The sequence below is a fragment of the Acipenser ruthenus genome, chromosome 56 (genome assembly GCF_902713425.1).
Source record: "Acipenser ruthenus chromosome 56, fAciRut3.2 maternal haplotype, whole genome shotgun sequence".
NCBI lineage: Eukaryota > Metazoa > Chordata > Actinopteri > Acipenseriformes > Acipenseridae > Acipenser > Acipenser ruthenus.
The window spans coordinates 4,205,169-4,222,572 of NC_081244.1; the positions used below are offsets into that span (position 1 = coordinate 4,205,169).

Here is a 17,404-nt window from a genome sequence, read left to right on the forward strand (position 1 = left end):
AGTAGGCCATTTGGCCCATCTTGCTCATTTGGTTTTTAGTAGCTTATTGATCCCAGAATCTCATCAAACAGCTTCTTGAAGGATCCCAGGGTGTCAGATTCAACAACATTACTGGGGAGTTGGTTCCAGACCCTCACAATTCTCTGTTTAAAATTGTGCCTCTTATTTTCTGTTCTGAATGCCCCATTATCTACTCTCCATTTGTGACCCCTGGTCCTTGTTTCTTTTTCCAGGTCAAAAAAGTCCCCTGGGTTGACATTGTCAATACCTTTTAGAATTTTGAATGCTTGAATTAGATCACCGCGTAGTCTTCTTTGTTCAAGACTGAATAGATTCAGTTCTTTTAGCCTGTCTGCATATGACATGCCTTTTAAACCTGGGATAATTCTGGTCGCTCTTCTTTGCACTCCTTCTAGAGCAGCAATATCCTTTTTGTAGCGAGGTGACCAGAACTGAACACAATATTCTAGGTGAGGTCTTACTAATGCATTGTAGAGTTTTAACATTACTTCCCTTGATTTAAATTCAACACTTTTCACTATATATCCGAGCATCTTGTTGGCCTTTTTTATAGCTTCCCCATATTGTCTAGATGAAGACATTTCTGAGTCAACATAAACTCCTAGGTCTTTTTCATAGATTCCTTCTTCAATTTCAGTATCTCCCATGTGATATTTATAATGCACATTTTTATTGCCTGCATGCAGTACCTTACACTTTTCAATATTAAATTTCATTTGCCATGTGTCTGCCCAGTTGTGAATGCTGTCGAGATCATTTTGAATGACCTTTGCTGCTGCATCAGTGTTTGCCACTCCTCCTATTTTTGTGTCATCTGCAAATTTAACAAGTTTGCTTACTGCATCAACATCTAAGTCATTCATGTAGATTAGGAATAGCAGAGGACCTTATACTGATCCCTGTGGTACACCACTGGTTACCTTGCTCCATTTTGAGGTTTCTCCTCTAATCAGTACTTTTTGTTTTCTACATGTTAACCATTCCCTTATCCATTTCCTTGAATCCCTACAGCGTTCAGTTTGAGAATGAATCTTTTATGCGGGACTTTATCAAAAGCTTTCTGGAAATCGAAATAAACCTGTTTTCTAACAACTGTCATTGACTTTATTTAAGTTTCTTTTAGTGTTTCTATTGAAGACACTTAGAAGACTTCTAGTCAAAATGTTTGTCATTCAATTTAAATTCATATTGAAGACATCGAGAAAGACTTCTAATCTCATTGGATTATAGTTTCTATTAGTATTTCTAAAATCAGTTGTTAGAAAACAGGAAACACTGGTAATAACAAATATTCAAAGGGAAGATTTAAAAGAAGCCAATTAGCATGCAAAGCCCCTGTCCCACTCTCCGTGATCCTGGCATTACAGCTGCACTGCCATGAAGTCATTCTCATAAAACAGCTGGAATGACATCTGGAACCGCCATCAGGCAAAGAACTGAACGACAGGACACTGAAGAAAAACATCCTGCACCATGGCCTCCCCCTCACTGCCCACTCTGAAGTCAGACAGGGAGAGACTGCGACACCCCCCCTTACCATCTCATTGTGCTTGCAATCTGCAGGAAGTGAGTGCTCTGTTGCTTCAGTACTGAGTTATTAGTCTGTCTGTCTGTCTGTCTGTGCTACCCAGCCCCCCAGATTGGAACCCAGACCCCCAGACTGGAACTCAGCACCCCAGGCTGGAACTCAGCCCCCCAGACTGGAACTCAACCCCCCAGACTGGAACCCAGACCCCCAGACTGGAACTCAGCCCCCCAGACTGGAACTCTGCCCCCCAGATTGGAATCCAGACCCCCAGACTGGAACTCAGCCCCCCAGACTGGAACCCAGGCCTCCAGACTGAAACACAGCCCCCCAGACTGAAACACAGCCCCCCACTGGAACCCAGGCCCCACTGGAACCCAGGCCTCCAGAGGAAGTTGAAAGACAGGAATGAGAGGCTAGTGAATTAGCCAGCGTTCTGGAATTAAAATAATCAGGTTTTTATTTGTATATCCGTATCAAATAAAACACGTAGAAATACATTGAACTGCAAAATCAGTTTAAGAAAAAACAGTTGTATTAAAGATATATAAGCATAAACAGGGTGTATAAAATAATTTGGTTTCCAATTCGTATTCTCAGTTGTTCATCACATCCTTGAAACTTGTTTTGAAGCAGTTTGAGCTCAGCAAGGTTCAGAGCAATATCTACTGAAGACCAGTACAAGATGCTTCAGTCAGAGCCACACTTTGTGCATCATCAATGTGAGACTAAAGATTTAGACCAGGGGTGTCCAATCACAGTCCAGGAGGGTTATTCCACTCCAGGTTTAACAGGTGACATGAGATAATGAACTAGTCTGGGGTTTGCATGGAGGTTTAATTGGTTGAAATAAACCCTTTAAAACAGGGTTGGAACAAAGACCTGGAGTGGATGGCCACTTTGGCCAGCCCTGGTTTAGACTAACATGACTATTAGTCTCACCTTCTACCCCTGAGCGAGCTTCCCTGTAATTAAACAAACACATCAGACTCATTACATCTCGTTAAGCAGTAATTAACCCCACCAGCCCGCCACACTGCAACTGTCAGCAGGGAAGCTCACACAGGAGTAGAAGGTACTGATAATCAAATTACATTGACATATCTTGATTGACAGAATACAGAGAGTCAATGGGACTAGCTTCTGATAATATTGGTTTGGTTATTATCAATCACATTTACCAGCCATACAACTGATAAACCCACTTAATATCACTTTGGGAAGGGTGTTTTGAAAGAGAGCTGCATTTCTGGTCGATGCTGAGAGAGAGCGGGCTGGGGTTCAGAGAGGGGTAGAGAGCGGGCTGGGGGTTGGAGAGGTGAGAGAGGGCTGGGGGTTGGAGAGGTGAGAGAGGGCTGGGGGTTGGAGAGGTGAGAGAGGACTGGAAGTCGAGGAGGTGACAGCAGGCAAGGGGTCAGGAAGGTGAGAGAGGGCTGGGGGTTGAGAAGGTAAGAGCGGGCTAGGGGTCGGGGGGGGTAGGGAAGGTTGGGGGTTGGGGAGGTGAGAGTGGGCTGGGGGTAGGGGTGGGGTAGAGAGGGCTGGGGGTCAGGGAGAGGTAGAGGTGGCTGGGGATCGGTGAGGTGAGGGCAGGCGGGGGTTAGGGAGATGTAGAAAGAGGGCTAGGGGTTATCTCAGTAGTCCTCGTATCTCTGGGGTCTCAATACAATGCTGTGGTAGGTCCTGATGCAGGAGAAAGCGGTCGGGGGAATCAGGCGCCGGTCAATCAGGTTGTTCTCGAGATGGACAGAGATGAGAGGGGAGTCCTCCATCACACGAGTGTCACAGATTGAGTTCAGGGGGACGTACCTGAGCAGAGAGGAATTATCACAGCATTAAACCAGCAATGAGAGGAGAGAGGAGAGAGGAGAGAGGAGAGAGGAGAGGAGAGACGGGCTGAAGGGAGAGGAGAGAGAGACAGGGGTGATGGGAGAGGAGAGGAGAGTGGGATACAGAGGGGAGGAGAGAGGGGGTAATGGGAGAGGGGAGAGAGACAGGGGTGATGGGAGAGGAGAGGAGAGGGGGATACAGAGGGGAGGAGAGAGGGGGTAATGGGAGAGAGTTGGGGGTGGGGAGCAGGGGGTATAGAGCAGGGGAAGGGGGTGGAGAGCGAGGTGTTTTGTGCGGGGAGGGTGATGGAAAGCTGGGGGAGGGGGCGTGTCTGTACCTGATGTTGTTGTCGTTGAGCCGCAGCACCTGCAGGTTGCGGAGGTTCAGGATGCCGCGAGGCACGGCTGTGAGCTGGTTGTTCTCCAGCAGCAGCTCGGCGAGGGAGTGGTGCAGCCCGAGGAAGGAGAGCGCGTGGATCCCGCTGTCACGCAGCTGGTTGTGGGAGAGGTGCAGGAACTCGAGGCCCGGCTTCATGTGAGCGAAGACGTACCCGGGGATGCGCTCGATGTGGTTGTGATGAGCGAGGAGCCGGCGCAGCGAAGAGGGCAGGAAGGAAGGCACGTGCACCAGCCCGTTATAGGACAGATCCAGCAGATCCAGCCCCCTGAAGCACACAGGGACACAGGGGGAAGGGTACCCCAGGAAAAAGTCATTTTGCACTTTTCCCATGATTATACTATCCATTTACTATAGTCCACAATCTTTGGTCATGTTTTTTAATATGCTTTACCATACCTCTCTGTGCTTTATATTGGGTACCTATGCTTTACCATGCTGTCAAATGTTCTTTATTACACTCTGCTGTGCCTTTACTGGGGGGAATTTTTCACAGGCATTGAAGGCATTGGGGTTGATTTCCAAAGCATTTAAAATGTTTTTGCTCCATTTCTTTCACAAGGTCAATAAAACCCCCTTTCAAAACCTCGCTTACTTAAACTGGCTAACATTAAAGTGACAGTCACTGACACAACAGTCCCTTCAATCCCAACTGCCTGCTTCCATTTCATTTCTTTCAAAGCAGCACAGTGGAAATCTGCAATCAGTGTATGTAGAGAATGGGATTATTTTACAAGCTACAATCACAGAGCAGTTATTTTTTCATGCAAAACATACAGAGCAAGGGTGAAAACTGGGGCAATTATTGAATATGTTATAAGAGCACAAGAAAGTTTACAGAGGAGTCCATTCGGCCCAGCAGAGCTCATCCGGTTCCGAGCAGCTCAGTGATCTCAGAACTTTGTGAAGTCGGGTCTTAAAAGCAACTGATTCAGACTGGAACTAATAATATTTTTTGTGGATTTGAAATTCCCTGAGGGATCTGCTTGGCTGCTAATGAAAACGTGGTTGTTTTCAGTTATATATATATATATATATATATATATATATATATATATATTTTCCTCTGGCTTCTTTCCTTCTTAATTTATTCTATTTTTCTCCCTTTCTGTTTGCCAGACATTACTCAGGGATTTATATCATGACACAGTTTGGGTGAAAGTTGGAATGAAATGCACAGCACAAAAGGAGCATTGTGCTTCTACAAGTGCAGACAATTACAGAACGTTTCTTCAAACCCCAGTGAGATCCGACTCCTGACCCAGCGCCCCACACTGCAGTACAGCTAAAGAAAACAGGACAAACCAGCCAGTCAGTGACATCCACCCCTCATCCCAGCAATATAAACCAGCCTGTCAGTGACATCCACCCCCATCCACAATATAAACCAGCCAGTCAGTAAGGCTGGGGCGATGCCTAATTTTTCACTAGATATATCGTTCTCCAAACAAGCCGATGCATCGATTCATAAACGTTATGAAAGGGTAAAAAAAAACGCAGTAATACATGTGGAGCTGTGGATTACTGTGTGACATTGCAAGTGAAGCCTTAAAAACTACTATGCATAGTCAATTGATTACATCAGTTTATGCATATAAAGTATTAATTAAATATGTTAAATTATTGTTTTTTTACCTTATTCGTGTTGATTTCTACCAGCAAAATAAAAATAAACAGTTGTTTAAATCCACAACCAGCCAGAGTAACAACCAATCAAAAGAAAAACTACACAGGACATTTTAATAAAACGCAAAACATAAACAGCAGTGCGTTTCTAAAACGCACATGGACAACATTTCCCTTTTTCATCCCTATCCAATCATTTTGTTTATATTATGAAGTAGTTTTATGCAATGCAATGTGTAAAAATGGTTCCACTGCTCCCTGCATCCTTTAAAAAAAAAAAAAATCAGCAGAGGTCTCATGTAGTGTACTAGCAGGACAGGGTTTTAGCTATCAGAACAGAGTGCAGACCAGCAAACGCTGTCATTTACGCGAGGATCATTTAAAACATTCAACGGAAGCTCCTGATAATTATTAAGAACATAAGAACATAAGAACATAAGAAAGTTTCCAAACGAGAGGAGGCCCCATTCAGCCCATCTTGCTCGTTTGGTTGTTAGTAGCTTATTGTTCCCAGAATCTCAACATGCAGCTTCTTGAAGGATCCCAGGGTGTCAGCTTCAACAACATTACTGGGGAGCTGGTTACAGACCCTCACAATTCTCTGTGTAAAAAAGTGCCTCCTATTTTCTGTTCTTAATGCCCCTTTATCTAATCTCCATTTGTGACCCCTGGTCCTACTGACTCTAGGGCCCCTGAGGTTGCACGCTCACACTAGATGGCAGCAGCGAGATGTCCCTCATGTGTTGTCCGCTCATTCTCCTTTGCAATGGCTTTGGTATACTTTCCCAAAAGTATCATTGGCAGTCATCTTCAAATTGAAAGGGAACGATGAATTGAAAGAGAAGATGACTGCCAAGCTTGCAAGGTCGCATCATTCGCATTCACAGGTTCAATGCAATAAAGACAGAAGTCTCCGTCCAGTGACTATTTATTACCTCAAGAGGCAGGACCGAGGACGTCACTCCACAGAAGGGGGCTATTTGCAGCTTTGATATAAAATGCTCAGCCAATACCTGACAAGCAGACATATCCCAAAAGTATTGTTTTGCTGGTCATCTTCTCTTTCAGGGAACTGGGGTTACACACGTAACCTATTGATTGTCTCTATGCTGTAAGAAAAACACTGATTTATGAAAACGTATCGCAGCTAAACATCACATTGCACAGAACTGTCAGCAGAAAAACAATATAAGAATTATAATCACTAAACATTGACCCGAAGCACAAAGCCAAAGCCACACTGGAGTGGTTGAACAAGAAGAGAATGAATGTTCTTGAGTGGCTCAGTCAAAGTCCTGACTTGAATCCAACGAAAATTTAGGGCGAGACTTTAAAATTGCAGTCCATCGACAATCCCCAACAAACTTATCAGAACTGGAGAAATGGGCAAAAATCTCACCATCTTACTGTGCAAAGCTAATAGAGACCTATCCAAAAAGACTGATAGCAGTAATTGCTGCAAAAGGTGCTTCTATCAAGTACTGACTTAAGCGGCTGAATACTGCAACCAGTAAATTTCATTTTGTACATTTTCTTTGCAAGTTTTGCTGACATTTAACCTCCTCCTCATATAACATATAACTGGGATCTTTCAAGAAGCTGCTTGATGAGATTCTGGGATCAATAAACTACTAACAACCAAACAAGCAAGATGGGCTGAATGGCCCCCTCTCGTTTATAAACTTTCTTATGTTCTTATGTTCTTTCTAACAGTGTTTAGTTTAACCACTACAGCTTTGCATAAAAAAAGTTTGTTTGAAAATTGAATTATTGAATTATTTGTAATTCAACAAAATGTGACATTATTGGTAGGGGGTGAATACTTCTGCAAACTACTGTAGTTAGAATACTGTGGTCCCATTCTGCCAGCCTCACCCTATTGTAGCTGCCCCTTTACGTGTGCTACCATTGCCCCTCAGTGTAATATGCTGGTCTGCTTGACTCAATCGCTTCTAGTTTCAATAACACTGATGAAGGCACTAGAGCCCAAACGCTTGTCTGCTTAAATCAGTTTCTTCTGATGGGAGTCCACATTATATAAGAATGTGACTCAAAAATTTATTTCAACATTGAAGACACTGAGAAAGATTTCTAGTCAAAATGCTTGTCATTGAATTTATTACGTTTATTTTAGTATTTCTACTGAAGACACTTAGAAAGGCTTCTTGTGGAAATGGCTGTCAGTGACGTTGTTAAGTGTGTGATGGGAAGGCCTGTCTGTCAGTGACGTTGTTAAGTGTGTGATGGGAAGGCCTGTCTGTCAGTGACGTTGTTAAGTGTGTGATGGGAAGGCCTGTCTGTCAGTGACGTTGTTAAGTGTGTGATGGGAAGGCCTGTCTGTCAGTGACGTTGTTAAGTGTGTGATGGGAAGGCCTGTCTGTCAGTGACGTTGTTAAGTGTGTGATGGGAAGGCCTGTCTGTCAGTGATGTTGTTAAGTGTGTAATGGGAAGGCCTGTCTGTCACACTGCTTGGACAGGCTCAGCTCGAATGAGGCTCTGGCTGCACTGCTCTGTCTTGCTCTGTAGACTCTTTGTATGAAGACTGGGTTTTTATCGCACTCAGGCAGGCAGAGAGCAACTGAAACCTCTAAATTACACTGTGCTTCATGCAGAATGGCCCATTTAGTTATAAACACAGGTTTCTATACTGAAAATAAAATACCACTGTCATTTCCGCTAGAAACACAGAGAGACACTGACACACAGAGACTCTGAGACACGCAGACAGACACACACTGAGATACACACACAGAGACACTGAGACACACACACACACACAGAAACTCTGAGATACACACGCACACACAGACACACTCACTGAGACACGCAGACACACACACACAGATACACACAGAGACACTGAGACACACACACAGAGAAACAGAACAGGATTTCAAACTTGCCCCTAAATTGAAATAAATGAATGTGTAAATGAACCATCCTTAGCTACAATTAATAATGGTGCTTAAATACCCGCATGCGCGTCAAATAATTGTATTATACCAAGAATGAATTGCAGCCAGTCGCTATTTTTTTCTGTTTGTTAAAATTCAATCGCCCATATTATTCTGCAAATACAATTTCATCATCATCTCGTTGCTCTATCGATAAATTAGCTATTCGTTCATTAAGATCTGATCAGAAGCAGCTGATCAGTGTGAATTGTTTGCTGCGCCCAAGCAATTCCACCACAGCAGGATTAATCTCAGCAAAGGTGGAGCTCATTTATACGTGAATTACTTTCAATTTAGGGGGAATTTTGAAATCCTGGTCAGTCTCAAAGCGTCCGGTTAATCTGGAGCCATATGGTAACCCTACTTGAGAGTGTCCTTCATGTTTGTCTTCTCATTCTCCTTGTCGCCCAGCAGCCAGAGGATGCTGCCTGCCCGGTCCTTTGAGTATAGGGGTCTGTGTCTAACACCATCGGCACTCAAGCACTCACATGCGTCAAGCTCTCTGCCCCTCACGCCTTTCTTTACTCTCAAGCCCCCAGTGAAATACAATCTCCCAAGGCTCTATTCTTGACCTCTTACTATTCTCATATACATGCTACCACTGGGCGTGATTATCCGTAAATATCACGTACATTTTCACTGTTATGCCGATGACACCCAACTTTACATCTCTGTAAAACCTGGGGATATATCTGCTGTCTCCACTCTAATTGCATGTCTGTCGGCAGTGGAAAGCTGGATGTCCCAAGATGTTCTGCAGTTAAATTGACTAAAGTCTTGCTGTTGGGTTCTCAGCAGCATGGAGCTGGCAAATATATCAAATATAACATCCAAAACCAGAAACCTGGGATTTACAATTGACTCTGGTTTATGTTTCCAGGCTCTTATTCGTGATGTCACTAAACCCTTTTTGTTTACGCAATATTGCCAAGTATGGCACCCCTTTGTCATACTTGCCAACATTTGGAAACTGTTTACCGGGACAATCTTCTCTGGGGGGGGGGGGGGGGGGGGGGCGTATCCACCCCAATTAAACACGACACGACCATCATGACAGTAAAAATAGTGAAGCGTTCTTTCCTTTGTATGAGTTAATGATCAGCAGATGTGTCGGCCGCACAAAGAGCACAGCGTGTGGTTTGCACTAACTCTACTGTGCAGAATAAATTATTTTTTTGGTATGTGTAAATATAGGGACTTTCTTCCTATGCATCGGGACGTGGGACATTTGCAAGGAAATCGGGACTGTCCCGACCATATAGGGACTGTTGGCATGTATGCTTTGTTTATGTTTGTGATTTATGGTATTATTATTGTTTGCGGTGTGGGCGAAAAGCCGTCGCCATTATTTGTTATTGTTTTATTGTGATTTTAGAAATACCTTGTGAGAATGTGTGACTGTTGGCTAGCAAATTACTGAATAGGCAGACAGTCACGCATCTTTAGTAAACCCGTGCAGAATGTGACCGAGGGGTTAACAAGATAATTAGTTGCTAGTTAATTCCTTGGTTACCATTATAAGAACCTGCAGCTATATATTTAGTCAGGGATAAAGAGGTAGAGAAGCACAGAGCAGGAGCAGGAGCAGGAGCAGGAGAAGGGTACAAGAACATTTCAAAGCGCTGATTATCCCTCTCCGCTCAGTGAAGTCCATCATTAAGAAGTGGAAGATGCATCACACCACCCAGACACTACCCAGATCAGGTCGCCCTCCCAAACTGAGCTGAGGAAACTAACCCTAAACCCTAACCCTAACTCACTGCATTCTCACAGCCAAACTACTGGAGATTAGCAAGAAAGAGAAGTGAGATGGAAACTGTTCATACAAACTTCTCCCCCTTGTGGAGGCATCTAGAATTACATTCACAGGCAATCTCTTTGTCTTTTTATATTCTGAATTTGAAACAACAACTGGGGTGATGGGAAGGGGGAGTGGGATGGAGGGGGAGGGAAGAGAGAGGGGTTGGACTCACGGGAGGTGTATCCAGGCCAGCGGGGCGATGCGGGTCTCTTGCAGGCGGTTGTTACTCAGCACCAGCACACTGAGATTCAGGGTCTTGTTGAGAACTCCCTCCGAAACCTCCTCAATCACATTCCCAGCCAAGTGCAGCTCCTGAGAAACACGCAGGGTGAGAGCAAGACACAAGGAGAGACAGGGGCTGGATCTACACACTCTGACAAACACACACACACACACACACACACACACTGACACACATTCACGCATGCATATACATGCACAGACACACACTGACACTGACACACACACTCACTGACACTGACACACACACACACTGACACACAGGTAGGGGCTGGATCTAGAGACACACACACAATCACACACACACATAGACACACACACACACACACAGATGCACACACACGTAGAGAGACACACACACAGTCAAGGGCTGGATCTAGAGACACACACTCATAAAAGACAGACGGACAGATAGTGTGGCACACTAGCAGTGAGACAGACAAACACCCACATACATAGTGAGACAGACAGACAGACAGACAGACAGACAGACAGAGAGGCAGGCAGACAGGCAGGCAGGCAGGCAGGCAGACAGGCAGACAGGCAGACAGACAGGCAGGCAGACAGGCAGACAGACAGACAGACAGACAGGCAGGCAGACAGGCAGGCAGGCAGGCAGGCAGGCAGGCAGACAGGCAGACAGGCAGGCAGACAGGCAGACAGACAGGCAGGCAGACAGGCAGACAGACAGGCAGACAGGCAGGCAGACAGGCAGACAGGCAGGCAGGCAGGCAGGCAGGCAGGCAGACAGACAGACAGGCAGACAGACAGGCAGGCAGACAGACAGACAAGCAGGCAGGCAGGCAGGCAGGTAGACCTGCAGGGAGGGGGGCAGGCAGACAAGCAGGCAGACAGGCAGACAGACAGACAGGCAGACAGACAGACAGGCAGGCAGATAGGCAGACAGACAGACAGGCAGACAGACAGACAGGCAGGCAGGCAGACTGGCAGACAGACAGGCAGACAGACAGACAGGCAGGCAGGCAGGCAGACAGACAGGCAGGCAGACAGACAGGCAGGCAGGCAGGCAGGCAGACCTGCAGGGAGGGGGGCAGGCCTGATGGGATGGCTCTCAGGAGGTTCTGGTCCAGTCTCAGGTAGATGAGTTTCCTCAGGGGTTTGAAGGCCAGTGGATTGACGTTGCCATCGTGAAGAGCATTACCTTCCAACTCCAGAGTGAGCAGGTTCGAGAGACCTGCAGAGAGAGAGACACGATGACAACACCAACAATAGAGAGACACAATGACATCACCAACGAGAGACATGATGACATCACCAATGACAGAGAGACACGATGACATCAACGAGAGAGACGATGACTTCACCAACGACAAAGAGACATGCTGACATCACCAGAGAGAGAATCACAATTACATCACAGAGAGAGAGAGAGACACTCTTCTCTCCTCTCCCTCTCACCCCTCTCTTACCCTTGAAGCTGTGCTGATCGAGCCCCTGCAGTTTGTTATCGTTCATTTTCAGCTCCTCCAGTGATGGTGGTAGCAGTGGGATCTGTGTAATCTGGTTCCCATCCAGGTTCAGTCTCTTCAGTTTAATGAGATTCTGCAGCAGGAAACCAAGGAAAGCAAATTGTGATAATAACATCAAGCTCCTGTCTCCTGATCATTAAAACAATAGACTTCACTGCGTAGAGTTTTGAAACTGGTTCTGGGTTAATGCTGCATTCTTCCCTCTTCTCTCTCCCCCCTCTCCTCCCTCTCCCTTCTCCCCCTCTCTCCCCTCTCCCACTCTCCCTATCTACTCCCTGCTCCCTCCCCCTCCCCTCTCTCCTCCCCCTCTCTTGCTCTCTCATCTCCCCACTATCTCTCCCCTCTCCTCTCCCCCTCTCCTCCTCACTCTGAACGCTCCCAGGTGCATGGTTGATCTGCCCCCCCTCTCCCCCTCCTCACTCTGAACGCTCCCAGGTGCATTGTTGATCTTCCCCCCTCTCTCCCCCTCCTCACTCTGAACGCTCCCAGGTGCATGATTGATCTGTCCCCCCTCTCTCCCCCTCCTCACTCTGAACGCTCCCAGGTGCATGGTTGAGTTGTCCAGTCGGTTCTTGCTGAGGTCCAGCCACTCCAGGTTGGGCAGTCCTAAGAACGCACGCTCCGGGATCTCTGAAATCTCATTTTCTACGACACAGAGACACGACAGGGATCAGATATAAGACAGTGCATCTATCAATCCTGCCCACAGCTTGTGTAACACAGTGCATCCATCAATTCTGCCCACAGCATGCTTCCATTAGCTCTCAATGTATTCCTTCACGGATACAAAATATATTTCAGAATGTAATTCATCAAAATATAGAGCAATTGTGTAAATATTGTATAGTACCGACACACATTATGGAAACAACACATGATTAAGAGAGTGACTGGGGGTGGGCTTTTATTGCCCATTATTCATACTACTTACTCATACTACTTGCTCACTAAATATCTTGATATCCCTGAATAGATAATCTCATCTCGTTTTTAAAAATATGCAAAGGATCTTAATGAGCAATCCGTCTCACAATTTCAGTGGTACCCTAAATATGATCAATTTACTAACAACCAATAACCAAATCTGGATGGAGATGTGTTCACTAGTTTACCCCCAAAACACACTTCCTGAGCGGTGACTCTGCCAAGACTGGTGCACTCTTCAATGCAGTGTTGATCTTGGCAGCCCTTAGACAGAAACCTATTCTTGAGGGTAAAATGTTGAGAAAATGTCAAACCCAGTCATTCCATATTGGTAATAAGTGGGCATTAATACCCCTCCCCTGTGACTCTCTCCACTCAGTCATACCCTCCCCTGTGACTCTCTCCTCTCAGTAACAAACTCCCCTGTGACTCTCTCCTCTCAGTAATACCCTCCCTGTGACTCTCTTCTCTCAGTCATACCCCTCCCCTGTGCCTCTCTCCTCTCAGTAATACCCTCCCTGTGACTCTCTTTTCTCAGTCATACCCCTCCCCTGCGCCTCTCTCCTCTCAGTAATACCCTCCCTGTGACTCTCTTCTCTCAGTCATACCCCTCCCCTGTGCCTCTCTCCTCTCAGTAATACCCTCCCTGTGACTCTCTTCTCTCAGTCATACCCCTCCCCTGTGCCTCTCTCCTCTCAGTAATACCCTCCCTGTGACTCTCTTTTCTCAGTCATACCCCTCCCCTGCGCCTCTCTCCTCTCAGTAATACCCTCCCTGTGACTCTCTTCTCTCAGTCATACCCCTCCCCTGTGACTCTCTCCTCTCAGTCATACCCTCCCCTGTGCCTCTCTCCTCTCACCTGCCAGGTACAGAGTTGTGACTCCAAGGTCGTGGAGGATGGGCAGGTGTCTCATTCTGGCGTTGCCGCAGGCGATGGTGGATTCAGAGAGGATGCAGCCTGGCGGGAGAGACTCCATGAACCTGCCCCTAGGGGGCAACAGAGAATCAGGGAGGGGACGGCCAAAGAAGAAATCATCAAGATCATCTCCCAGCCCACCGATGTCTTCAAACTCCTCCTCCAGATCCTCCTCGTCAGAGTCCTGAAGATCTATCAGCCTCACCCTGCTCCCTCCTCCTCCCCCTCTCTTCTCCTCTGCTGGCTTCTCAATCTTCTTTCCAGATTTCTGGACTTCCTGCTTCTTAACAACACCAACTTTCTGTTTCCCAGTTTTCACTTCCTGTTCCCCAGACCTCACTTCCTGTTTCTTTGGTGCTGTTACTTCCTGTTTCTTTGGTGTTGTTACTTTGTGCTTTTTTGATGTCGTCACTTCCTGCTTCTTTGGTGTCGTCACTTCCTGTTTCTTTGGTGTCATCATGTCCTGCTTCGTTGGTGTTGTCACTTCCTTCTTCTTTGGTTCTGTCACTTCCTGCTTCTTTGGCATCATCACTTCCTGTTTCCCAGCTACAGTTGGCAGCACCTGTTTGGAAATCAAGACAGGATGTTTGATCAGTTAAGGTAATTCCAGCATGTTATCTTGTATACTGACATTCAGAAAGATTTACAGGACAGATCACTTCAGTTCTACAGTTCTAGTTGACTGTCGACTTATGTCTGTATTTTAGAATATGCATGAAAGTTCACTAGATTATATTATTATTATTATTATTATTATTATTATTATTATTATTATTATTATTATTATTATTATTATTATTTATTTCTTAGCAGACGCGCTTATCCAGGGCGACTTACAATCGTAAGCAAATACATTTCAAGTGTTACAATACAAGTAATACAATACGAGCAAGAAATACAATAACTTTTGTTCAAGTGTGACAAACCACAATTCAATAATACAGCAGATAATAGTGATAGTTACATCAGGATATGATTAAATAGTGATAGTTACATCAGGATATGATTAAATACAAAGTACTACAGGTTAAACACTTGGCAGATTACAGTATTATGAAGTACAGGATTAAATGCAGTAAAATAGGGGGCAGATAAGAGCAAAATAAAGCACATTTAAATGAAGGGTGATAGTGTCCCAGGATACAAACAGAGGAGTTCTACAGGTGCTGTTTGAAGAGGTGAGTCTTGAGGAGGCGCCGGAATGTGGTCAGGGACTGGGCAGTCCTGACATCTGTAGGAAGGTCATTCCACCACTGCGGAGCAAGGGTGGAGAAGGAGCGGGCTCTGGAGGCAGGGGAGCGTAGCGGTGGTAGAGCTAGTCTTCTAGTGCAGGCGGAGCGGAGAGGTCGAGTGGGGGTGTAGGGAGAGATGAGGGTCTGGAGGTAGCTGGGTGCAGTCTGGTCAAGGCATCTGTAGGCTAGTACAAGAGTCTTGAACTGGATGCGAGCGGTGATCGGGAGCCAGTGGAGTAGTGGAGTAGTGGAGTAGCGTGGGCGAAGCGAGGCAGAGAGAACACCAGGCGGGCAGCAGAGTTCTGGATGAGCTGGAGCGGAAGGGTGGCGGACGCAGGGAGGCCAGCCAGGAGGGAGTTGCAGTAGTCTAGGCGTGAGAGTACCAGGGCCTGGACCAGGAGCTGGGTAGCATAGTTGGTGAGGAAGGGTCGGATTCTTCGGATGTTGCTCAGGAAGAATCGGAAAGTGTGTGCCAGAGTGGAGATGTGTTGGGAATAAGAGAGGCAGGGGTCCAGGGTGACTCCAAGGTTCTTAGCTGAGGAAGAGGGAGAGAGTGTGGTAGATTCCAGAGGAACAGAGATAGAGAGATCAGAGGAGGGGAGGAGGAGGGAAAGAAAAGGAGGTCAGATTTAGAGAGGTTGAGTTTGAGGTGATGTGAGTGCATCCTGGAGGAAATAGCAGACAGACAGGTAGAGATACGGGAGGAGATGGTGGAGTCAGAGGTGGGGAAGGAGAGGAAAATCTGAGCATCATCAGCATAGAAATGGTATGAGAAACCATAGGATGCGATGAGGGGGCCCAGGGAGCGGGTGAAGAGAGAGAACAGGAGAGGACCCAAGACTGACCCTTGGGGGACTCCAGTTAAGAGAGGGTGAGGTGTGGAGGTTGCTCCACGCCAGGTTACCTGGTAAGTGCAGTTGGAGAGGTAGGAGGAGAACCAGGCCAGAGCAGTGCCAGAGATCCCCAGGTCAGCAAGAGATATTCCTTTTCCAAATTATGTTCTATAGTTCAAAGCATTCCAGGATATATTGCCATATATGTTATCATAAATTTAAAATATTTTTTTCAATATACAACTTTGAAGAATACAAAATACATTTTTTCAAAATATATCTTGCACTTTCATCAGATATGTTTGCAATGTATACTAAACTACTGTACTTTGGAATTTGTTATGGAACATATTACACTATATTAAAAACATCTTTTCTAATACATTTCAATCTATTTTATGGGTCGTGTTTCCGGCCATCACCTCTCTGGAGCTGAAACCCGTTTCCTGTCGCCCGATTCCGACTTCCTTCCTCTTGAGGGCACTCTCTTCTTGTTTGCGGAACCTGGGTCTGGCAGACTGGTTCCTCTTACTGGTTCCCAGTTTGGGGGCGGCAGTGGGCTGTGTTTTGGTGTTTCGTTCTGGTTTGCGTCTCATGTTTCTCTTGGGCGGTGATGATTTTGTGCGGTCCCCTCCTCCCTGCATCTTCCCTCTCTCTGTGTGGACAGCAGACAGGGATGTGAGAGACAGAGAGACAGAGAGACAGGGATACAGCAACAATGACACTCCTCATTATCAATGACTTTCTAGTGCAGTAATACTTTGTTATAAAGAAACGACAAGAGAAAAGAAAGAGAGGAATACATTATAAAAGGACAAGAAAAAAGAAAGAATGGAAGAAAGAAGGATGAAAGGAAACAAAGAGAGAGAAAGAGAAAAAAGAAAAGACTTCATTGAGGGGAGTTCTGAAGCCCAGGACTGGGTGCAGCAGGGCTGCTTGCTGTTCCAGGTATTCAGTTCGTTCTCAGACAGTGTCGATGCTGTACCTGTGTTTTTGCACTGGGGACTGGTGATTCTCTCACAGCTCTCCCTCCCTCTCTCACACTGGCACACTGTGCAGGGCTCAGGAGACCAGACTGCTCCTTCATACAGAAATATACCATTCACTAAACATTGGGGACCTGGGGAAAGAGAGAGGGACATGACCACACTATTGAAGAGCACTAGAGCCCAAACGCTGGTCTGCTTTAAGGTGTGACAAGTTCAGGAGCTGTTCTTCAGTTCTAGTTGGCTGCCATAGACATGTGTAACACAGGCTAGATCAGCAAAGAGTTTCATCACTAGATGTTGCTGGCTCTTACTTCTATAAAGACACTTGGTATTGGTTAGGGTTAACTTTCTCAACTCCTTTTGATATTTTTAAAAGTCCCCCCTAACCCTTCTTTGCAAGCTCACTCCTTTTAGTCCTGGGTTTAGTCTGGTTGCTCCTCCACAATGTCTTTTTGGTGCTGTGGTGACCTGGACTGGACACAGTATTCTAAGTGTGGTCTCACCAGTGCATTACACAACCTCATCGCTCTGTGTGGTTGCTGACTGATGAGTCTATTACAACACTAAGGTCTTTCTCTTGATGGCCCTGTTCTAGTTCAAGACCTCATTGGGAATTTGGGACCGGTGAGG

The 17,404-nt window shown here is 46.0% G+C and overlaps 1 protein-coding gene across 1 annotated transcript in view; it reads right to left on the bottom strand.

Moving 5' to 3' along the window:
• Positions 1 to 1,980: 1,980 nt before the first annotated feature.
• The window catches only part of LOC117404380 (extracellular matrix protein 2-like), an 18,288-nt gene continuing 2,864 nt past the window's right edge, over positions 1,981 to 17,404 (bottom strand). Inside the window, exons 2-10 of the mRNA XM_034007239.3 lie at positions 16,771 to 16,905; positions 16,208 to 16,440; positions 13,664 to 14,282; positions 12,410 to 12,525; positions 11,821 to 11,953; positions 11,428 to 11,585; positions 10,323 to 10,462; positions 3,711 to 4,037; positions 1,981 to 3,352 (exon numbers count right to left, since the gene is read on the bottom strand). Coding sequence (XP_033863130.3) covers positions 3,178 to 3,352; positions 3,711 to 4,037; positions 10,323 to 10,462; positions 11,428 to 11,585; positions 11,821 to 11,953; positions 12,410 to 12,525; positions 13,664 to 14,282; positions 16,208 to 16,440; positions 16,771 to 16,905 — 2,036 coding nt within the window. The 3' untranslated portion in view covers positions 1,981 to 3,177. The remainder of the gene's footprint in view (positions 3,353 to 3,710; positions 4,038 to 10,322; positions 10,463 to 11,427; positions 11,586 to 11,820; positions 11,954 to 12,409; positions 12,526 to 13,663; positions 14,283 to 16,207; positions 16,441 to 16,770; positions 16,906 to 17,404) is intronic.